At 39.4% G+C, this 25,484-nt stretch overlaps 1 protein-coding gene across 1 annotated transcript in view; it reads left to right on the forward strand.

Annotated features, from left to right (window-relative positions):
• Window positions 1-25,484, forward strand: part of NEK11 (NIMA related kinase 11) — a 576,822-nt gene that overhangs the window by 91,323 nt on the left and 460,015 nt on the right. Inside the window, exon 2 of the mRNA XM_007937422.1 lies at window positions 9,865-10,030. Coding sequence (XP_007935613.1) covers window positions 9,865-10,030 — 166 coding nt within the window. The remainder of the gene's footprint in view (window positions 1-9,864; window positions 10,031-25,484) is intronic.

The raw sequence follows: 25,484 nt of genomic DNA on the forward strand, positions 1-25,484 counted from the left end.
AAACCTTGTAGGTTTATTTTTCATTGCCCTAAAATGTTAATAGTGATTTGTGGTAACACCTGAAAGTACTTGTGCCGCACAAGTGCACTGGTCAGGGGTCCCGGGTACAGAAAGAGAGTCCACCCTGTGAGAGGTTTAAACAAGAAGAGATTTGTCTGGAACATGGGTAACTCACAGCTTCAGTGGGAGGGCTGCAGCAGCAGGCTGGAGGCAGCATTTCCAGGAGCATCAGTCAGAATCACACCACTGCAGTGCCTCTACTGCCACTACCCCAGGGCCACACTGTTCCTCATTCCAACCTGGACACTAGCTCTGGATCTGTTCACACACCTCCCATCCACATCAAAGTCTCAGGTCGGTGCATCTGTCAGGCACTGTGAACCTAGGTCACAGTCCTATACTCCAGCTCAAGGGAGGCTAGGAGATACGGGGTTTGTTGGCTTGTTGATTTTCATCTATTGGCAAAGGCAGGATTCACAGCACAGAGTTCTCTGACCATGCAGAGCAGCTGTCTAAGGATGCTGGGTAGCAAAAGGGACAGGTGTCTGGTAAAGAGATGACTCATGCAAAGAGCAGCAGGCAAATTGTGTAAAGTGTTTGGACTCTATTTCAAAAAATATTAGAAGGAAATACAAAAATGTTAATAGTAATTATCTTTAGGGTGGATTTTGGGCAATTTTTCTTTATGCTTTTCATGTTTTCAAATTTTCTATAATAAAATATAAATTAGAAAAAATGAGAGCTTAACAGTTAAGATATGTTACTGGGCAACTTTATGAATAGCCCTGAAACGTTGTCCGATACAGTGCCAGAAGATGAGCCCCTCAGGTTGGAAGGCACTCAAAATATGATCAGGAACGAGCTGCCTCATCAGAGTAGAGCTGACGTTAATGATATGGATAAAACAGAGCTTTCTGGACCTCCATTTGCTGACATGGCACAACTCAAAATGAGAAGAAACAGCTGCAAACATCCATTAATAATTGGCACATGTAATGTATGAAGTGTGAATGTAGGAAAATTGGAAGTTGTCAAAAATGAAATGGAACACATAAAGATTGATATCATAGGCATAAGTGAGCTGAAATGGACCAGTTTTGGCCATTTTGAATTAGACAACCATATGCTCTACTATGCGGGGAATGACAACTTAAAGAGGAATAACGTGGCATTCATCATCATGAAGAATGTTTTAAGATCTATCCTAAAGTACAGTGTTGTCAGTGATAGGATAATATCCATACCACTACAAGGAAGGCCAGTTAATACTACTATTTTTTGAATATACACACCAACCACCAAAGCCAAAGATGAGGAAATTGAAGATTTTTACCAACCTCTGCAGTCTGAAATTGACCAAACATGAAATCAAGATGTGCTGATTATCACTGGTGATTGAAATGCAAAAGTTGAAAACAAAGAAGAATCACCAGTAGTTGGAAAATTTGGCCTTGGTGATAGAAATAACATTGGAGATCACATGATAGAATTTTTTTAAGACCAACTACTTATTCATCACAAATACCTTTTTTCAACAACACAAATGGTGGCTATACATGTGGACTTTGCCAGATGAAGTACACAGGAATCAGATTGAGTATATCTGTGGCAAGAGGTGATGGAAAAGCTCAATATCTTCAGCCAAAAAAAGACCAGGATCTGATTGTGGAACAGACCATCAACTGCTGATATGCAAGTTCAAGTTGTAGTTGAAGACAATTAAAACAAGTCCTTGAGAGCCAAAATATGACCTTGATTATATCCCTCCTGAATTTAGAGACCATCTAAAGAATAAATTTGATGCATTGAACGCCAGTGACTGAAAACCAGAAGAATTGTGGGATGACATCAAGAACATCATCCATGAAGAAGGTAAAAGGCCATTAAAAAGACAGGAAAGGAAGAAAAGACCAAAATGGATGTCAGAAAAGACTCTAAAACTTGTCCTTGAGTGAAGAGTAGCTAAAACAAATGGAAGAAATGACAAGATAAAAGAGCTGAACAGATTTCAAAGAGCAGCTTGAGAAGACAAAGTCATTTGTTACAATGAAATGTTCAGAGATCTGTAGTTAGAAAACCAGAAAGGAAGAATACGCTTGGCATTTCTCAGGCTGAAAGAACTGAGGAAAAAAAATTAAGCCTCGGGTTGCAATATTGAAAAATTCTGTGGGCAAAATACTGAATGATGCAGGAAGCATCAAAAGAAGGTGGAAAGAATACAGAGTCACTGTACCAAAAATACCTGGTTGATGTTCATCCCTTTCAGGAGGTGGCATGTGATCAAGAACCAATGGTATTGAAGGAAGAAGTCAAGGCTGCACTGAAGGAAGTGGCAAAAAACAAGGCTTCAGGCATTGACACAATACTCATTGAGATATTTCAGCAAATGAATGTCGTGCTGGAGGCACTCACTCATCTATGCCAAGATATTTGGAAGATAGCTACCTGGCCAACTGACTGGGAGAGATCCATATTTGTACCCATTCCAAAGAGAGGTGATCCAACAGAATGTAGAAATTATCGAACAATATCATTGATATCACATGCAAGTAAAATCTTACTGAAGATAATTCAAAAACGGTTGCAGCAGTATATTGACAGAGAACTTCCAGAAATGCAAGCCAGATTCAGAAGAGGACATTGAACGAGGGATATCACCGCTGGTGTCAGATGGATCTTGGCTCAAAACAAAGAATACCAGAAAGATGTTTACTTGTGTTTTATTGACTATGCAAAAGCATTTGATTGTGTGGATCGTAACAAATTATGGATAACATTGAGAAGAATGGGAATTCTTGAGCACTTAATTGTACTCATGAGGAACCTGTACATAGACCAAGAGGCTGTCATTCAAACAGAACAAGGGGATACTGCATAGTTTAAAATCAAGAAGGGAATACATCAGGGTTGTATCCTTTCACTATACTTATTCAATCTGTACACTGAGCAAATAATCTGAGAAGTTGGACTATATGAAGAAGAATGTGGCATCAGGATTGGAGGAAGAATCATTTAACAACCTGAGGTAGGCTGATGATACAACTCTGCTTGCTGAAAGTGAGGATGACTTGAGGCACTTACTGATGAAGATTGAAGACTATGGTCTGCAGTATGGATTACACCTCAATATAAAGAAAACAAAAGTCCTCACAACTGGACCAATAAGCAGCATTATGATAAATGGAGAAAAGTTTGAAGTTGTCTAAGACTTCAGATTACTGGGTTCTACAGTCAACACCAATGGAAGCAGCAGTCACAATAGCAGACGACATATGGCCCTGGACAAATCTGCTGCAAAATACTTCTTTCAAATCCTGAAGAGCAGAGAGATCTCTTTGAGGACTAAGGTGTGCCTGACACAAGCCATGGTATTTTCAATCACCTCATATGCATATGAGAACTGGACAATGAATAAAGAAGACTAAAGAAGAGTCGCATTTGAGTTATGGTGTTGGCAAAGAATGCTGAAAGTACCATGGACTGCTAAAAGAATGAACAAATCTGTCCTGGAAGAAGTGCAGCTGGAATGCTCCTTGGAAGAGAGAATGGCCAGACTTCATCTTACTGCTTTGGTCATGTTGTCAGAAGGGCTCATTCTCTGGAGAAGGATATCAGTCTGTTAAAGTGGAGGGTCAATGAAAAAGGGGAAGGCCCTCAACAAGATGGATTGACACAGTGACTACAATAATGGGCTCAGGAATAGTAAGAATAGTGGAGCTGGTACAGGACTGGCCAGTGTTTTGCTCTGTTGTACATAGGGCTGCTGTGAATGAGAGCTCTGGTAGGAGCTGGTAGGAGATCTGGTAGCATAATGCCTAAGGCATTTGACTGCTAACCAGAAGGCTGGCGGTTCAAACCCACCAGCCACTCCTTAGAAGGAAGGTTGGGCAATCTACTTCCGTAGTGATACAGCCTCGGAAACCCAAGGAGGGGCACTATGAGTCGGATCTGACTCGATGGCACATAACAACAATGACAGGAGTGCGAGACGACTTGACGGCACCTAATAACAACAACCACCACCAGTTAAGAAGAGGGGATTAATTAAAATAATTGCTTCCTTGCTAAATTGATGCAAAATCGATCTTAAAACTCCTGAACTGATTTAGTAATCTCCCTTTGTTAACCAGGTGAATGCTGAATTTATATATATATATATATATATATTCTTGTCTAAACTGAGGTTAAAATCTGTTTCCTGTGACTTTGCCCTCAATGAGTGCAGTGACCTGCTGATCACATCACATCAGAGTCATAGTATCTTTTTTAAAAAAAAAATCATTTATTTTGTTGTTTTTGAAAATATACACAGAAAATGTATACCAGTTCAACCATTTCTACACGTACAGTTCAGTGACATTGATTGCATTCTTTGAGTTATGCAGGCTTTCTCACTCTCTGAGTTTTTCCTCCCCCAGTAACATAAACTCACAGTCTCCTGAGGTTCCTATCTAATCTTACAGGTTGCTCTTGTCAATTTGATCCCATATAAATAATCATGCTCAAGGCAAAGTCATAGACTCGTAAGTCAGAGAGGCCTCAGACATCATTTACCTCAACCTTATAGCCTTTATCTCCATTTGAAGTTTTAAAAAACACAAGCACACATGTTACACACATCCATACACATCCATTTGTTTAATAGCTATCTCCCCTAGGAGATACAAGGGCAGGGATCATGAATCCTCAGCTGCCACTACAATACATGTGTGTGCAATGAAGGAATGTTGCTAATTACATCACAGGGAAAGGCACTGTAGGTGGTTGAATCTAGACTGGCTGCAGAGCCTTTCAGTCCCACCAGCTGCCTGCCCTCATGGAAAGGGTGTGGCTGCTCTCCATGCCTCTCTGGGATGCAGGAGGTTCCAGAGCTCTCAGGCCAGTTGGTTTATATGTCTCTTGAAGACCTTACTTCAGCTCCTATACCTGCTGGTCATAGAAAACATCCTGCTCTGTTGTATGCCCACTTTGGGAAGAGAGCACATCTTGGAGTTCTGTTTCTCTATACCCCTTCTTTGCACCTGGCCTAGGGGACATGTAGTGCTTTCAGGGGCTCAGCATCCACTATTTTTTTTTTTTTTTTTTGCTTTCCTCTAACCTTCTTCCCAAGGAGCTCTGGTTGCACAGTGTCAAAGGCATCTGACTGCTAACCAGAAGGTTGGTAGTTCAAACCCACCAGCCACTCTGTGGAAGGAAGACTGGGCAATCTACTTCTGTAAAGATTTACCACCTCAGAAACCCAAGAGAGTCACTATGAGTTGGAATCTGCTCAGTGGCAGTGGGTTTGATTTGGTTAATCCTCTTCCCTATCCATGGTTAAGAGGATCTTTTTCTCACCTGGGACAGGAGGAATGCTCACTCACTGGTCAAATATTCCTCTTGATGTTGTTGTTGTTGTTGTTCTGTGCCGTCGAGTCGGACCTGACTCATAGCAACCCCTCCTTGGGTTTCTGAGGCGGTATCACTACGGAAGTAGATTGCCCCATCTTCTTTCTGAGAAGTGGCTGGTGGGTTTGAACCGCCAGCCTTCTGGTTAGCAGTCAAGTGCCTTAGGCACTACTCTACCAGAGCTTCCATTCCTCCAGATATTTCTACTTTAGTCTCAGTCTCTCCTTTTGAAACTTAAAAAACAAAACAAAACAGGATATTCTCTGTAGTTTGTGATGTCATATTTTCCTCAAGGCAGCTTATGCTGCTGGCTAAAGGGGAAAATGTGAAAGATATGATGTACAGAAATGTGATGGAAAATAGCCCTTGGTTAATATGTCAAAAATATAACCTGCCCCATTTGTATGAAAGGTAGCCCAACTTTAAGAGAATGATATTAGTCATTACCACCTCAAATTCCCAAAGCCACGCTTCAACATCTTTGTCAGTTCACTATTGATTCTAGAAAGAAGCATGCCACTTGGGAAAGAGAGCAGGGAGTTTGAAAAATTAGTGAGTCTGAAGGGTGCTTGGTTTTGCCACTGTCATAAAGTTTCTACCCAACAGTTGAGGTTCTGATAAAATAAACATCTGTCATGTTATTTAGGAGTGGGTAACAGTCTGAGAGTCACTGAGCAGGTGACAAGCTGTCCTTGACTTGGTAAGTTTCCATGGGTGTCTTTGGCTGATAGAGATCTCATATTAAGTGATATGCAGTGAGAGTTTCCTCTGTCAGCTCTGTGACACGATTTTAGGCAGGGGAGATAGAATGTCTCCTTTGTCAGTAAGAGATGATTATAATAGATATCACCTGTCTTAAAAGCCCTACCTTAGTTGGCAAAGCTGTGGGCAAATGAGATTTCATGCTTTATCATCAGGCTGCCAGATGGGACAGCAGGTAACTACATGTAAAATCTCATGCTCTGTTGCACAATAGTTGATGTTTGCCAGGAAAAATAAGTATCTCAAAGCTTTTTATAGCTTCTGTTCCTTTACATCAAGAGAATATTGCACGTTTGTGTAAGGCTTTCTATTGTCATGTTTAACCACTGTGACTTATAATTGCATGATGCTAGCTGGGGCCCAGGAAATTACCGAAAAAGCTCTATGAAGATGTTACTGAGCTTTGCATGTTGCTTCATAATCTTCAAAGTTACAGAAAAATATAGCTGCGTGTGTCATTTCAAGCTCCTTTTTGTATACTAACAGCCTAAGATGCCACTCTTAATAACACTAGATCATCTTAAACCAAATTCTTGACAGAACAGTCTTTCTGTAGAATATATCATGAAGCAAACATTTCTCCAGAGTCTGCATCATTATCAAGTAGGGACCTCCGAGGCTATTCAACAGTTTAAAAACACCAGTGTGAAAGCGTGCATTAGGGGAAGGGAAGACAGTATTCCAACTTTCTAAATTACTGTTAGATTCAGAGACTCCTGTAAATGACAGGGCTGCACCTTGTGCCCATGAGCACTGGATTCTGAGTGATTCTTTCTAATCCTGTTGAGCTCTTTGTGGAAATAGCCTGCTGTTTGTTGTCTTTTTGGGGTGGGAAAAATTCCAAATAGGAAGGCAGTGAAGAAAATTTAAAGGGAATAAATGTTAAAGGACCTCAGCTTTTTTCTTGTAAGACCTTTGAGAATAGTTAGCACCAGTTTTTATTGATCAGAGAGAAAAAAAATGCCAGTGCTAGTTACCAACATCAGAGTAGGACAAGGATGCTTTCTAAGTTTTCCTAGAATGAGGGAAAAATTAGATCTCAGCTTTTAGCACAGATTGTCTAGAGTTTATATGAACTTTTTCCCATCGAGTCACACTAAGAAATGGGATGAGGGGAAACCATGCAATCATATGTTGACTGCAATTTCAGATCTTCTAGGCCCTGATCGTGAAAGAAGAAACAAGCTCTACCTCAAGTATTGCCAGTAGAAATTACTCTTCCATCACAGCAAAACAGCAAGAGGAAAAGGCTTGTTTCAACCAATGAAAAGTTTATAGTAGTACATTTTTAAGAATGGTAGGAGCCCTGATATGTAGGGTGATTGGAACTGATAGTTACTTACGTAGAGGAAATGACATGAGGTATCTAAAACATTTACATCAACTTAGAATATTTAATTATACAGCCAACATCTAATGTCTTCGGTGGGAGTTCTCTTCTTCTTCATCTTCTGTTTATTTATTTATTTATTTAGGTTTACCTTCTTTAAAGTGGAATGAGAATTTAGCAGTCTGAACGCACAGTACTAGATTTTTACGTTTTTAATTGATGTTTTAGAGTTGTCTTGCCAATTATTTATTTGACAGCTTTTTTTTTTTTTTTTTTGCAACTTGCCACTCATTATCCAGCTTTTTTGGTAAACATTCATCTTAATTTTTCTAGCAAAGAGAACTCTTCCACACTCATTCTTTATCAGTTTATGTCATATTTAAGTCACAAATTTAGGATAGTCAGTACAAGTGGCATAAAGAGTTTTGGGAATAAACACAATGATTTGAGTAAACACACATGTGCACTGGGAGGGCAGAATTCACAAGCATTCCAGAGAGAGAGCCCACCAGTCACAGGCATTTGTGTAGCACGGGCATCCATCAGCATCTGCTACACAGGGACAGGAGAACATTGATTAAGTTAGGAGTTGGTTAAGGGACTTTAATTAAGAGAGTTTCTACTATAAATACATATTCATTAATATGCATAGGTATGAGCTCCTAAAGAGCATTTTGCTGAAGTGTTTTCTAGCACAGGTCCTACAGAACTTGCCTTAATGAACAGTCAAAGCTCACGTATAATCAGCAGAATCTGCAGCAGAATCTGTGGCACTCATAATTGGTGTGCTAAAGTGCTTTTCCCCAGCAATGTAGTTTACACCATGGTGCTATAATTGGTTTGTTTATCAGAGTATTTTTTTCTAAGATGGGGAGAGATAATGTTTTGGTCCACTCCTCACTGAGTTACCCTGATTTTAAAATTAATGATTTGGAGACTTAATGAGATAGTGTTCCATTTATACATGCCAGAGATCCTAAATAGCTCTATCAACTTTTTCAATTAAATGTTCTCTTAAATACTGTAAGCAATAAAATATGATATACAAAGGATAATTTAAAAAAGAAAATAAATATATGTTGGTTCTATTAATATTACCTTAATACAAAAACCAAAGAAAACAAACCCACTGCCATTGAGTCAATTCCAACTCATAGAGGTTTTAAAAATTTTAGGGCTGAGAGATAGAGCAAGAATATGTGTGTTGTTGTTGTTATGTGCCATTGAGTCGGCCCTCACTCATAGCAACCCCTCCTTGGGTTTCCGAGGCAGTATCACTCCAGAAGCAGATTGCCCAACCTTCCTTTCAAGGAGTGGCTGGTGGGTTTGATCCACCAGCCTTCTGGTTAGCATGTTGTTGTTTTTGTGGTTAGGTGCCATCAAGTCAGCTCCAACTCATAGTGACCCTATGTACAACAGAACGAAACACTGCCTAGTCATGCACCAGCCTCACAATCCTTGCTGTACCTGAAGCAATTGTTGCAGCCACTCTATCAGTCCATCTCATTGAGGGCCTTCCCCTTTTTCATTGACCCTCCACTTTATCAAGCATGATATCCTTCTCCATGGAGTGATCCTTTCTGACAACATGACCAAAGTAGGTGAGACAAAGTCTGACCATTCTCACTTCCGAGGAGGATTCTGGCTGCACTTCTTCCAGGACAGATTTGTTTCAAGGAGTTCTGGTGGTGCAGTGCTAAGAGCATTTGACTGCTAACCAGAAGGTTGGTGGTTCAAACCCACTAGCCACTCCTTGGAAGAAAGATGGAACAATCTACTTCCATAAGGATATATACACATATACATATACATATATATACGTATATAAACACACACAGGCAGAGAGATTGAGTGAGTCAGAGAGGGGAAATGTAGAGAGAGATAAACAAAAGGAGAGTAAGAGGGATAGAATGACAGAGAGAGACAGATGGGGATACATATACACACAGATATATATAGAAAGAGAGAGATCAAGGTAGAAATAGAAGAGTAAAGAGAAACAGGAAAACATAAAAAGAGCAAGAATATACACAGAGAGATGGAAAGAGGCAGACAGAAATAGAGATAGCGTGGAGAGACACAGAAACATCTGGAAAGAGCATGCCCATACCAGCAATGTCGCTTAAGATTAGCTACATCTTCCCTTTTGATCAAAGCTCCAGAGCATACAAGCGTGGAGGTGAGAGGCTTTGGGGAGCTGTGTCACTGACCAGGACAAGAATGCAAATCCAGGGACCAAAATGTGACAGTGTCACAAAGGCAATTCCAGACCTGTGAGTAGGTCACAGCCTACTTATTAATTAGGTGGCCGTGTATCACTTGTTCAGATCTGTTAAATGTGCTTTGCAGCCCTAAATGTATTTTCAACATTTTTTTGGCCACAGAAAGGTACTGAAGGAAATCTCTGTTGGAGAACTCAACCCGAATGAGACTGTGCAGGCCAATTTGGAGGCCCAGCTCCTCTCCAAGCTGGACCACCCAGCCATTGTCAAGTTCCACGCAAGCTTTGTGGAGCAAGATAATTTCTGCATTATCACAGAGTACTGTGAGGTGAGACTCTCCTCCTCTTCTGTAAATCTTAATAAAAATCTGTTCTTCCATAAAAAGGCTTCCCTAAAGAAAAATCTCAAAAGTTTGATAAACCACAAGCTCAGTCATAAAAACCTGAGATGTCAAATCTTCTTGTAGCTAAGAATAATCATTTCTACTCTGGTGGCATAGTGCCTCAGGAATTTGACTGCTAACCAGAGGGCTAGTGATTCAAACCCACCAGCCACTCCTCAGGAGGAAGGTTGAGTAATCTACTTCTGCCTCAGAAACCCAAGGAGGGGTCACTATGAGTAGGAGACAACTTGACAGCAGTGAGTTTGGGTTTTTTTGGTATGTAACAGATGAGCTTATTTCTAATGAAGTATCCCCCCTTCCACTTTGGCAAACTTGGTCAAAATGAATGTATTTTAACAAGTCGTTGCAGAGGAATGCTTCAACATTTTTTTTTTCCTGGTCTCCAGAACTCCTCCAAATGACCACGTGCGTAGTTGAATGTTTAAATGCCACAGCAACCACGTGCGTAGTTGAATGTTTAAATGCAAAGGTGTGAAGGAGCAGAAGTACATCTCCTGAGTTCTGGATTCTAGCTCTGTAGCTCATTTTCCCCAACCTGCATGAAAAGCCTGCATGTTTATTGGTTTGTGATTTATGGCTTCAGATATTTGCAATTTTCCCTGCCGCTCCATGTTCTCTCTAGGTAATGGTTATGCATTATAGGAACCTCAAGTGAACTTGAAGCTACTTGGAAAGATGAGAGAGGGGAGAGTTGACAGTGCATAGCTGATGCATATCTGTGTTTGCTCCTGAGAAGCTAAGTAGAAGTGAGTTACAGGCGTTGAGTCAAAGAATACCTAAAAGAAACCTTGCTCCAAAAAATATCTCCCTGAACATTCTGGGAACCAGGATTAGCCCACAGTATCTTGAGAGAATTTGGTACTATTCACACTTCAGAATTAATTTAAGTCAGCTCATTCCCTGGATGTTGTTACCCACCTCCTAAAAGAAAATGATGCTAAGGGGAAGAAAGATGCTTTTTAGAGTGGAAGCCAGGCTTGTTGGGATCAGAAACTGGACAATCAGATACAACCTGAGGTGCTGTGTATTTGTGAGGTAGAAGAGGCGAGAGAAGGGGAAAGCAGTTCAGGAATGGGGAAAGAAAGAGTCATCTTGTCTCCTTTACACATTACCCCATGTATCACCCAAAAGGAAACAAAAAGCCAAGTGAAAATATCTGAATGAGTTTGAAATATTCCAAATCTTGACCACTCCCCTTCAGGTCAGCCTCTCCAGTTCAGCCTTGCATCTTGTCCATCCTCTGCTTAGAGGAAAGTGGGGGAAAGTAAATATGTAAATAAACCAACAAAGCCCAGGCTACTTAGCTGTCTACTTCTCTCTGCGTCCAGTGGATTGTTAAGAAAATCATTGAGATGAAGAGGTGTGCAAAGTAATGATTTGAATATCTCCTCTGCCAATAATCCATGCTTAATGGCAGTTATTTGCATATGTAGCTACACTATGATCCATCTGTTATAATTTAATCATCTTTCTTCCTTTAGCTCCTTCAGTTAATAATTTTATTTCTGAAACAATCGACCTCTATTGCTTTTACAACTGTACTGCTATTACCGCTACTTGCTGTTTTTGACATGTTGGGTCTAACATATTTTAAACTGTAACCAGTACTGTCTAGTAGAGCTTTCTGCAATTATGGAAGTCTTCTATATCTGTGTTGTCCAATGTGGTAGCTTCTAGTCACACATGGCTCTTGAGCAAGTATGGCTAGTGAGACTGAAGAGCTGGATATTACATCTTATTTAATTAAAATTTCGATAACCACATGTGGCTAGTGGTTACCATTTTGGGCAGTGCAGGTCTAGATGATAGTCTATAACTTTCTCTCCTGCATTAGTTTTTTAACTCCTTATTTTAAGATCATTTTAAACTACCAGAGAAGTTATAAGAATAACGTAATGACCACCCATATACCCTTTATCTGTATTCCCCATTGTTGACATTTATTTATCTTTTTTTTCCCCTGAACTCTTTGAGAGTAAGTTGTAGGCGTGATGTCCTTTGGCTTCTAAATACTTCAGTGAGTATTTTCTAAGACCCAGGACATTCTCTTACATAACCACAGTACAATAGACACTAACATTCAAACAATGTTATTATGTAGTTCAGTGGCTCTCTAAGTGGGGTCTTGGAGAAGTAGCATCAGCATCACCTGAGAACTTGCCAGAAATGCATATTTTCAGGCCCTACCCCAGAGATATTGAATCAGAAATTCTGGAGGTGAGACCAGCAATCTGTATTGACAAGAATTCTTAAAAAACAAAACAAAACAAAACAAAAAAAACACTACCACTGAGACGATTACAACTCATAGCGACCCCCTTTGGGTTTCTGAGGTGATAAATTTTTATGGAAGTAGATTGCCCAGTCTTCCTTCAACACAGTGACTAGTGGGCTTGAACCACCAATCTTCTGGTTAGCGGTCAAATGCCTTAGGCAGTACACCACCAGAACTCCTTGTTGTTGTTGTTGTTATGTGCCGTTAAGTCGGACTTGACTCATAGCGACCCCTCCTTGGATTTCCGAGGCAGTATCACTATGGAAGTAGATTGCCCAACCTTCCTTCTGAGGAGTGGCTGGTGGATTTAAACCTCCAGCCTCCTGGTTAGCAGTCAAGTGCCTTAGGCACTAACTCCTTAGGGAATTCTAATACTCACTCAAATCTGAGAACCAGTCAACTAATAATCCACAGTCCAAATTAAAATTTCTCCAATTGTCCCAATAATGTCTTTTGAAAGGATATTTCTATAAGAATGCTTTTGGCAGTACAGGTTCTAATTCAGGATCATATGAGTTAATTTTTGAATGATGAGTGATTTCCACAGGCTGAGCTGCTCTCCAGGGAAGGGGCGTTGCCATGGTGATGGCTGCTGCTGCAGGGCCTAGAGAACAGCTGCAGGGCTTCCAGAGCTCTGAAGCAAGCGAGCTGTCAGGCTGTCACTTCTCTGGCTCCTGAGCAATGATGTGTGCAGATGGCTCCGTTTTTGTTGTTAACAGAGACGTTTCTCATCCTCAGACCCAAATTCACTCTTAGCTTGCATGGGCGTGACATTATACCCTTTTTATTAAAGTAAAGTAATAATACTGCAATGACACGTGGCCAAATTTGTAGCTCATAGAAAAATGCTATCACCATTGAAATACTTGAACTTTTTTTTTAATCTCCAAGTTTTCTCTTCTATAATTTAATTTGTGCCTTTGCAAGATTGAAATCTATAAATACATTTATGAGGTTGCTATATCCACTCATTACTCAACCCTTTGGATGCATCACATGAAATTGTGACTGTAAAAAGCAGACAACCAAACTACCTGTCAAAATCTAACCAAACCTTTGTTGGGGAATAGTTTCAAACCTAACAAAGTGCCAGGATGTTTCAAGGTGTTTTCCTATTCTCCTCCACACAAAGAAAATGGAGCAACTTGCTGTTTTCTGTCCATCTTCCACAATTTCGCACCTCTTCATCTCTGGTTAGGCTGTTCTCTTTCAGAGGGCCCTTCTTTTCCTCCTAGGTCCACATCTTTAAATCCTCACAGGTCCAGTTTAAGGACTGTGTCCTCTGCTATAAGGACTTTCATGATCTCCTGGTTGAAAATCACCCTACCCTTCACAACTAACTCTCATAGCATTTGAATTCATATGGCATTCAGCACATTATACGTCGCATAAACCATCCCAGACTCTTGATATGTGGGATTGATCTTTTTCTGAGTCATTTTGTATCACGTCATGAACCCACGTAGTGAACCACAAAGAAGTTAGTCCTCAAGAAATGTTTTTGATGAATAAATTCTTTACCACTTGCTTCCAGCTGCCTCTCACCTCATTTCTGTCAAACACTGATGGTAAAAGATAAAATATTGGATCCTTCCACTGTCAAAACTGTCAAAAACATTTTGTTCCACATTATTTTGCTGGCACACCTACAAATGTACTACACTGAAGACCTATGAGGCACTGGCTGAAAATCTTCCTTTTGGGTGAGAATAAGGCAACCCCAAAAACTTGGTGATTAAATTAGTAGATACAATAGAGAGCAGGTAAGATCACGTATCTGGAAAGAGAGAGAGAGAGAGAACATCTACCTGTCTTCTAAAGCAAAAAGCAGGAAATAATTGGATTTGCCTATTTCCTGCTTGCTGATATTCACAAAGATAAAGAGTATTTTGATAGCATTACTACTGTTCTCAGCCCTGGCTACACATTTGAACCACCTAGAGAACTTTCAAAACTCCTGATACCTGAGACCCACCCTCAGAAATTCTAATTGATCTGGGCTATGGCCCAGGCATCAGGAGTTTTGAAAGTTCTCTAGGGAGTTCTAATGTGCAACCAGGGCTGAGAACTGCACAAAAGGGAGAAAACTGGGGTTATCTATAGAGGAAAACTTGTATTTATGGAGCACTGAGCAGAGACAAGGCCCAAACCCAGAGAGGTCTGGCTCTGGTGGGTGTAAATTTATGATCAGGCCACCTAATTTATTGCCATTCGTCACAAATATCACCCAACTTGCTCACTTTTCTCCCCTACCAACTTTCTGATTCCAGTCCAGCAATTCACATCTGCCTTTCTAACAAGGGGAAAAAAAAAAAAAGTGCTGGCTGAACTGACACACGTGTCCTGTCTTCATGGCAGGTCTGTTGCTCGGTGTTGTTAGTTGCCATCTCATCGATTCCTACTCAGATATATGTGCAAACTGTCTTTCTCTCATTGCTTACAGATAAATTCGTGTTCTGGTTCATTTATCAGTTCCTTATGAGCTTAAAAGGAGCTCTGGTGGCATAGTGGTTAACACATTGATCTATTAAATGGAAGGTCGGCAGTTCAAACCCACCAGTCACTCTGCAGGAAAAAGATGAGGCGGCTAGTCTGTTTCCATAAAGATTTACAGCCTTGGAATCCTTATGAGGCAGTTCTACTCTGTACTATAGGGTTGCTGTGAGTTAGAATTGATTCAGTGGTAGTAGATTTGGTTTGGTTTTGGTAATGAGCTTGAAGTTCACAAAGACAATAGCAATCAAGAGTCTTTCAGAAAGCTATTACTGAGCCTCAGCTATTACTCAGTTCCATTAAATCATCATTTATTTAATGATTTTATCTGGTAGGGTAAAAGAATCACTTACATCAGTGGCAAAAGTATATGAAAGTTGAGAGGAGAGAGAAGTAACTTCTGACCGGAGGATCACGGAGGAGCTGGCATTTTATGTGAACCTCAAGGATAGGAAAGATGTGTCCAGTGGAAGTGGGGTGAGGACATTTTAAAGAGAATAATGTAATAAATGACTCAAAGGTAGAAAAGCATGGGGTATGATTTACCAAAACCAAACTCGCTGCCATCAAGTTGGATCCGATTCATAGCGACCCCTCTTTGCGTTTCTGAGGCGGTATCACTGTAGTTTGCCCAACCTTTCTTCTGAGGAGTGGCTAGTGGGTTTGAACCACCAGCCTTCTGGTTAGCAGTCAAATGCCTTAGGCACTATGCCACTAGAGCTCCCGAGGTGTGATTTAGGAACCTAATAAACCAAAAAAAAAAAAAAAAAACCCTCCAAACTCTCTGCCATTGGGTCGATTCTAACTCATAGTGACCCCCATTGGGTTTCTGAGGCTGTAAATCTTTATGGGAGTAGATCACCTCATCTTCCTTCTGCAGAGTGGTTGGTGGGTTTGAAATGCTGACCTTCTGGTTAGTAGCAAAATGACTTATCCTGTACGCCACCAGAGCTCTTCATCTTTAATTTCGATGTGCTTGCAGTTAAACATATTCCTGTAATGTTAAGAATTTACACAACCATTGCACGACTATAAATACCAGGAGATTGACATTTTACCAGTTTTCCCTCTAATGTCTTTGTCTGCTCCAGGACCCAATCTAGGATCCTACATTGCATTTGATTGTTGTGTGTTATTGGTCTCGTCTAGTCTGTGACGCTTTCTCTTTCCCTTCCATCCCTGTCTTTGTATGACATTGACCCCTTTGATGAGTACTGTCCATTATTTTGTAGAATGATTCTCACTGTGGCTTTGTCTGATATTTTTTCATGATTAGATTTAGGTTATGTATTCTGGGCATGAATATGACAGAGGTGAGGTTGTGTCCTTCTCAGTGAATTGTATTGGAGAGACACTATGTTGGTATATTCTATTACTGGTGTTGTTAATTTTGGTCACTTAAATTAAGGTTGTGTCTTGCTAGGTTTCTCCAGTGAGAAGTTACTATTCTTTCCTTTATAACTGATACTTTGAAATTGTACTAATGTCCTATCTCTCCTCAATTTTTTTTAACTTTTTATGTGATTTGAGTATAAGTTTACAGAGTAGGTCAGTTTTCCATTCAACAATTCATACACATTTTGTTTCATTGAAACCTCCTTAGTGTAGCCTCACTCCTTCCACTTTCTCCCTGTGTTTCTTATTTTTATTCTTCCTTCTTTCCTAACCTTCTTGCCTTCTGAATTTGTCCTGTGGCAAATGTTTCCCTTTTGATCTCAGATGGTTGATTGTTCTAAGTAGTGCAGATCTCCTTGGTGTTATTCTTCACCTTGTAGATTATTGTTTGGCTGAAAATTAAGCCACAGGGGTGAGGTCACTTCCAGACCTGAAGATGACTAAGGGGTCATAGTCTAAGTGATGGGGAGGTTTCATCATCCTCTCTAAGACTAGTAAGCCTGTCCTTTTTTTTTTTTTTTTTAAATGATTTTTCGTTTTGTTCCACATTTTTCTCCCACTGTATCAAGGCCCTTCTAATGTGGTTCCTTTCAGGGTGATAAGTAGTGGTAGCTGGGCGCCATCTAGTTCTTCTGGTCTCAGAGTTCTGGAGGCTGAGGTTCACATGGATTCCTCAAACTTTCACCCGTTGTTGTTAGCATCTATCAGTGGAAGTTGCTTATAGCAAATTTTACTGTAGTGTTTGCTTAATGATGATTTTGTATTTCTTCATGTCTTCTGCATTTACTAATTGGAATTCCCCTGTAAGGAAGAGCTATCCCTTCCTCTCCGTGTATATATTTATTTACATCAGTGTAGACTCATGGATATTTATCTTAATGTATGGATTATGATCTAATGATATCATTATTTATTTTGTTGCTCGATTATCTCTACTTTGGCTGTCAGGGCTTCTTTAGGTTGGTTCCTGTGTTCTTTTAGCATGCCCACATTCTTTATCAAGCAGAAATGGATTCTTTCTTATTAATCCTATTTTACAGATGAGGAAACAGAACCCCAGAGAGGTGGAATGATTTTCTGGCAATCAAATGGCTGGATAATGTTGGATTTGCTCCAGGGAAGCACCACGACTATGGATATTAGGAAAGTTGATTTTTTTTTTTTTAGCTTATTCATGGTTACGTTCTGTATCTTTATCTTTATTTCTATATTATATACACATAAACACACAAACACATGTATATCCATATGTACACACATAAATATTTTATTATAATGATTGTATTATTGGTTATTTTATTTTCTCCCATTCAGAGACTGTGTTGATGACTTCCTCTTCACTCCACTAGTGAGGGAGGGATTCCTGCCCTAGGCTTATGAGTCTGGCCACACACATGGCACCCAACACAGGACAGAGGAGATTAATAGCAGTGTATTCATCACATATACTCACAGCCCAAGAAAGGAGGACACAGCACACCATGCAAGGCCGCATGGGGATTGCACACAGGGAGACAGTAAATAATCAGGGCTGTGGAAGGCAGACGTTGTAGTAACAAGAGAATTAGGTGGCCTTTTGTTTCTGAGCAGGATGTGATTGACTTACTTGAATAACTCCATTTATGCTGCCAAAGAATTGAAACCCATTACTCAGAGATAAGCAATCACTGTGCCTGGTCCCATGTTAAGGAGGGTTGTTTAGCTAGGGGACCTTATCCACAGGAGCACCCTGGTGAAGGGAACTTGCAGGAAGGCCGTTGAGGCCCTTCTGATTTTTAGCAGATGTCAAAGCAGCACATAATATTTAATCTTAATTTCAGGCTTTATACCACAAATAGGGTTTGAAATAGTGAAAAGTGTATGGGCTTTGGCATTAGACTAACGTCTGTTGAAATCTTTTTCCATTTCCTTACATAAGTACTTTATTTCTCTGATCCTTTTACTGATCTTAAAATAGTAAAATGGCACCTATTTTTCCAGGTTTTTATAGGGATGCAAAATAATGTTGAAACATGACAGAGGTTTGTGCATGGTAGACCTGCAATAATTGTAGCTATGTTATTATCATAGTTCACTGTGTCGTAGATATTCTCCTACTCCCAATAGTTGTTTTCTAGAAGGCAAGCTAATTTTACCTCTGAGTTTCTGGCTTGCTGCCTTTAATATGAAGATTCATGCCATAAGGAGGAAACATGCAAATTCTTAAACCCTAATGGGTCTGATAACAACTTTTAGGCAAGTACTTTCCAAGGATCTGTTTGTACTGTAAAAAACCCAATCTGAGATTTTTCACTTATGTTTCTTGTTTATACAAAACTATTTAAATAAGCTAAGAGGTGGGATGTATTTTACAATCTTAAAACTCTAGTGGGTGTCAGTAGACTCTTGCAAATAAAATTTGTCAGGGGTGTAATAGCCACCAGGCCTCCTAGATCTCTCAGAGAGTACTTTATAGAACTTCACAGTGAGTGTGATGGGTCAAGACAAATACTTCTGAGGTCTTCAAAGCCACTGTCCATAGTTCTGAAGTTCTTTCAAGTGCTACCACCACCCACAATTGGTTATTTATGGGTGAGAGACACTCCTGGGGTGTTGTCCATTGATCATCCTTCCTAATGGGAACTCCAGATATCCTCATATTGGGGCTGTTTTCAGTTGTCTGCATTGCTGGGATTGCAGCAGATTGAGCAAACTAAGCATTATCTTCAGAGAAGTAGGTTCTATCAGGAGTCCTGTGCCTAAATCATTTGACTGCTAACCAGAAGACTGATGGTTCAAACCTACCAGCCACTCCTCAGAAGGGAGGTTGGGCAATCTACTTCTGTAGTGATACCGCCTCAGAAACCCAAGTTGGATCCAACTCGATGGCAATGAGTTTTTTTTGTTTTTTGATTTTTCCATGCTAGAGTAGGCAGATCTCCCTGAATTTACTTTGTGTCAATTCTAGGGGTCTAGAAGGAAGGTTGGGCAATCTACTTCTGTAGTGATACCACCTTGGAAACCCAAGGAGGGGTCACTATGAGTCAGGTCTGAGTCGACGACACATAACAACAACAAGACTACATTCAGTTTGGGAAGGATATAAATAATGGAGGAAACCTGGTGACACAGTGGTTAAAGCACTTGGCTGCTAAACATGACATCAGTTGTTCAAATCTACCAGCTGCTCCATGGAAGAAAGATGTGACAAAGTCTGCTTTCGGAAGGATACAGAACCTTGGAAACCCTATGGGGGCAGTTCTGTTCTGTCCTATAGAATTGCTATGAGTTGGAATTGACTTGACACCAGTGGGTTTGATTTGGGGTTTGGTGAACAATGGTAGTGTCCCATGTTTTTATACACTTAACTGATGAGGTCATAATATCTATAAGTATCAAAATTTGGTTTGTTCTATTTATTTATTTTGTTTAAACTATGAGACATTTTAACCTTTATAAAAAAAGGTTGAAAAATAAAGCCAATGATTTTTATTTAAAATTGTTAATATAAAAATTGAAAAGCAAAACGGGTTTCATTTAAAAGAAATGCTTGAATGCACTAATATAATGCAATTTATAAACCCAGTGAAGTTTATGCCATTTTGGATATGGCTTTAGCTGGCATAAGAATTTATATAAGTAGTCAAAAATAGAATCAGAATAATATACTTCAAATGGTTTATTTTAAAGAACAATCCAGTGCTTTATGGATGAAAGCATTATTTCATGCCACTTCTTTTGAAATAAAAGTAAGTTCTGCCATTTTATTCTTACTCATGTAAATTTAGCTCAACAGGAAGAACACTTACTCTAAAAGAATTTGAAAAAATTAGCAACTAAACCTGGGGATGCACATTCATATTACCAGACACAAATCTCATGACACTGCATGGCATTCTTTAATAACTACTTAGAAACTGGATTTTCTTATTTTGTTTTTAAGAGCATACTGTGGCTTGACATTTCCCCCCTTTTTATGCAGTCTAATACAGTGAATTTCCAAAATTGTAAAGAAATGTCTTCAGATTCTACAAAGTCATGACAAAAAATATCTTCCTACCTCTCTACCTCTGTTTATCAGTGTTGTAAGTAATATTGCAAGCGTTAGAAAATATGCCATATAAAAAGATTCTTACTCAGTTTTGCCTTTCCTGAGTATATCTTTTGCCTTTGAAATTCTTCAAACTATTGTGCAAAAGGCTTCCATTGAAGGCCTAGATATATGCTCCATTTATGCCATTGTCTAGCAGTGTTTCTCAGAGTGTGATCACCTGTCCTAGAGTCACTTAGGATGCGTATTGAAACTACAGATTCCTTGGCTCCATCCAGATTCATTGAAGTGAAGTCTCTTGGTATGACCTGGAAATCTGTATTTTAAAAAGCAACTTGGATGATTCTGATGCATGCTAAATCCGAGGTCTACTGGAAAGATATGTTAGAGGATTATTTCAAGGAAATGTGGTAGGATATGAGGGAACACTATTCTAAGATGCCAACCCAGCGAGTTAATAAGGGGCAGCATTTCTATTTTAAAATAAAAAAAGCAAGACAGAACAAGTACTCAAGCTTTTTCTAGCCCTTGAACCCTGAGATTACATTGTCCTTTGTATATGCTCTTAGCACTGCAGTTTCATGATATGGAAGTGTCTTCTGAGAACACACTACTGTGGTTTTTTAAGCTGGTTGTAAATGCTTCTATTGATGACTTAAAAAAACATGGATTAATTTTTTTCACAGAATCCTTCTAGGATTTAAAACAATGCATATCAAAACTGGGGTTTCGACACTGTATTTGGCCATTCTTCTTTTCTCCAAAGTTTCAGCATTTCAAAGTCAATCTGATGTTGGCCAACTGGGATAAGGGCGACAGGAGATACTATTAATCCATCAAATGGTACAGTTTAGACTACAGATTTTCAAAACTTTGGAAGTTAACATCAAGGCTTTCATTGTAACTTTCAAGGGTTGATATTACTGAAAGCATTTTCTGGGAGCAGTGTAGACTTAGAACAACAATAATGATTTGAGTTAAAGTCAATACACTTCTCATTAAAATTATTTTAAGGATAAACCCCCAAAAACTCACTGCCGTTGATTCAATTCTTATTCACAGCAACTCTATAGGCAGAGTAGAACTTCCCTATAGGGTTTCCAAGGCTATACATCTTTACGGAAGCAGACTGCATCATCTTTCTCCCACAGAGCAGCTGGTGGGTTAGAACCACCGACCTTTTGGTTAGCTGCTGAATGCCTTACCACAGTGCCAACAGAGCTCCGTTAGCAATAAGTCACCATTACATATTTCTCAAGGACAAAGTATAGAAAACAAAATGAACTACAGATGTTATAAAAAGGATTTTAGAAACCAAAGTGTGACATTTCATCAGAAAAAATTATTTTTACTTGGAAAATAGCTTAGTGACAAAAATAAATGCTTTTCATATTGCTGAGTTAAAATCAAACTGCTTCACAAAATTTTATTTCATTCTTTGTTGTATGAAAGCATAATTTATTGTGTCTTAATCCATGAGTGACTTGTCTACCTTAATTTAATCCTAACAGAATAATCCATAGAGTACTTACTAAAGGAAAAACTAAATACAAAACTAAGAGTTTTTATTTTGAAGATAACGTACAAAATGAAAAAATGTAGGGGGATTAACTGAGGAGCACAAGGCATTGCTAGCTGTCTGATTAATCTTTCAGCATTTCCTCTTCCAGTTCATAGATCATGACCTTTGCTTAATACTGAGAACTGGTACATTTCTTCCTTCATGGATTCTTTCCAGAGAGCAAGTGGAGTTTGTGTATCTCCTTTTGACATTTTGCTTGGAGGCCTACTATTGAAAGCTTTATTCTATTTCTTTCTTTTTTTTTCTCCCCCAAATAGTCTAAATATATATTTATTTAGTCAGAGGATATCCTGCACTTAATATCAGTGCAGGAAACAGACAACCAAATTCTACTCAATACTGAGAAGAGAGAGAAAAGCGGTGATTTTCAGATGAACAGTAAGTGTCACCTGGAGAATATGCTCCCTTTCTGGTGAGAGGTGACTCACAGAAAACATAATGATGCTCACTCACAAAGAAAACAGTTACAAAAGTGTAGAAATTTGTATCCTTCAACTGCCATAGTGAAAAAATGACAGTAGGAAATGAAAAGCAGCATTGCAGTTTGGGGATCAATCTCTGAAAGAAATGATATTTTAATACAGACACATTTCTCCAAATTTCAGTATCATCACACTTGGTGCAGACAGTTATGTGTGTGAAGGCTGTATTTGTAGAGGCAATTCAGCTTATGTGTGCCTTTCCTAAAGTAAGAATCATCATACGATGTGAGAACCTAGCAGGCAGCTTCCCTGGTATTTCTTTAAAGCAAGTTTTTCTCAAACTTTTATCATTCTGAAGCTAACAAAGAAGGAGATGGCATGTATATAATTGTCTTCCTGTAAATGGGACAATGAAAGAAGGTCTTGTTTTTTTGTTTTACTTTTTCAATGTATAAGAAAAAGCTTTCCTAGAATCATCTTGGGTGAAAAGGAAAACTAGGAATGAAAAAAAAAAAAGCATATTTATATCTAATCTTAGGAGCTCTGGTAGCATAGTGGCTAAGACACTTGCCTGCTAACCAGACGGCTGGCAGTTCAAACCCACCAGCCACTCCTCGGAAGGAAGGTTGGGCAATCCTACTTCCGTAGTGATACTGCCTCGGAAACCCAAGGAGGGGTCGCTATGAGTCGGGGCCGACTCGACGGCACATAACAACAACAACAACAACATATCTAACCTTTAGTCTCAAGGGCTTTCATGTCTACTTCACAGGATTTCATAATGATCTTTTATCAAAAACTGTTTTTGTAACTTATAGAAACATTATGATAGTACAGTTTGTATGATCCAACAGAATACTGGCGAACTCTAGGATTAAAAAGAGGGGATATAAAGGCAGGTTTGAGGAATGAGAAGGAAATGGTGCTCTTTTGACAAGGAGTCAAATATTTCACTGTGTTTTTGAATTCTAACAAGCTTTGATCTTCTTGACCCAGAAAATCCAGAAGGAAATTAAACCTGAGATGGGCTATTAGATAAATATATGATATGCCACTTTTGACTTGTTATGGCCCTGTGTGCAAGGAGAGAAAATGCTAAGCAAATGTTTGCACATTGTACTGAAAGGAAGTAAAAAATACATTGCAAATGAGCTAGTCAGTTGACCTCATGTTGTTTGATTAGAAGTAATTTCCCTTTGTTTCATTGCCTGTAAATACTTTTGCTTTCCATCTAAAGATGACTCTGTGATGAATAGTCTGTGAATAGCCTGTGAATGTTTGGCTCTTAAACTCCTCATGGAGGTAGCAAATTACAGCATGACCTTTGGCTCTTTCAACCTGACCTCTCATGTGCTTTATGGGAGCTATGTTTTTGGCATCTTTCTAGGACCAAAGACAGTTATAACTAACCCATTCTTTTCTTCAGAGGAATACTTTTTAGATCATCTCTAGTTTCTCAGGGTTTTAAGGTAAAAGGGATCAGGTATATGGTTTTTTCTAAGAAAATTTTAACTTTTTGTGTTTTCATTTCCCATGGTAGTTGAAATACTTCAGTATTAGCGTAGTCAGAAAAGACCTTCTGTCAGACACTGCTGGGTACTTTTAGGTGTTGTCATTTGTGATTATAATTCATTTTTGGCACCAAGTATAATTATTTTAAGGAGCCCTGGCAGTGCAGTAGTTAAGTGCTTGGCTGCTAATTGAAAGGTTGGCAGGTTCAAACCTATCAGTAGTTCCACGGAAGAAAAGACCTTCCAAGGTGCTCATGTTTTAAAAAAAAAAAAAAAAGCAAAAATCTGTTGCTATGATATTTGATTTCAACTCATAGCAACCCTATAGGATACAATAGAACTGCCCCACAGAATTCCCAAAGCTGTAAATCTTTATGGAAACAGACTGCCTCATCTTTCTCCTGTGAAGTGGCTAGTGCGTTTAGACTGCCAACCTTTCAGTTAGCAGCCCAGCACTTTGCCACCAACCAAAAAAAAAAAAAAACCAGAACCCACTGCCATTGAATTGATTCTGACTTATAGCAGCCTCCATTAGGTTTCCCAGCCTGTAAAAATTTATAGAAGTTCATTGCCTCATCTGGCACCTGTGGAAAAGCTAGTGGGTTTAAACCACTAACCTTCTGGTTAGCAGACTAATGACTTACCCACTATGCTACCAGACCTCCTTACTTTGCCACCAGGGCTCTTTAAAACTTAGGAAACCCTTAGGGGCATGAAACTCTGTCCATTGAGTTGTCATGAGTTGAAATCGACTCAACTGCACACAACCACAACAACATGATTATTTTAACTGTCAACCGGTGAGTAAGTAAAGGGCAGAGATAGACTAAATGCATAAATGATGTGTTTGGGACCCCACATAAATGAAAAGTTCTGTATCCATGAGGATTTTGCATGTACAGTGAAACCTGTGTGAGTCAAAACTTGATAGGACTGTGTTATTTTCTGGGTCCTAGATATTTTCCCACCTTTGTCAGGGTGCGGTCTTGATTGTTGTGATTTGAGTGGAAGTTTACAGAGCAAATTGGTTTTCCATTCAACAATTCATACACATTCTGTTTTGTGACATTGATTGCAGTCTTCACAGTGTAATGGCAATCTTCCTATTATTTTTTGTTTACCATTTCCCTTGGTCCTTCTTTCCCATCCCTTCTTGTCTTCTAATTTTATCCCTGGGGAGATGCTGGCCTTTTGATTGCATATGGTTGATCTAATGAGTATGTACCTCCTTAGTGTTATTATTCATTTTATAGGCCTATTATTTGGCTGGAAGTTCAGCCATAAGGGTGAGTTTGTTTCCAGGCTTCAGGGGTGTCTAAAGGCCGTAGTCTCTGGGTTCCTCCAGTCTCTATCTGACGAGTAAGCCTGGTCTTTTTCATGAGTTTGAGTTTTGTTCTACATTTTTTTCCCCCACTCTATTTAGGACTTCCTATTGTGATTCCTTTAAGAGCAGTCAGCAGTGGTAGTGGACACCATCTAGAACTTCTGGATGAAGGGTCATGGAGGCTGGGGTTCACATGGTCTGTTAGTCCTTTGGACTAATTGTTTCCTTGTGTCTTTGATTTTCTTCACTTTTCTTTGCTTCAGACAGGGAGAGACCAATAGTTGTACCTTACATGGTGTGATAGTTGGAGCTGTGTGTCAACTTGTCTGGACCCCAGTTCTGTGTGG

This window comes from Orycteropus afer, unplaced genomic scaffold (genome assembly GCF_000298275.1).
Source record: "Orycteropus afer afer isolate SDZICR_OR568_19922 unplaced genomic scaffold, OryAfe1.0 scaffold00003, whole genome shotgun sequence".
NCBI classification, from domain to species: Eukaryota; Metazoa; Chordata; class Mammalia; order Tubulidentata; family Orycteropodidae; genus Orycteropus; species Orycteropus afer.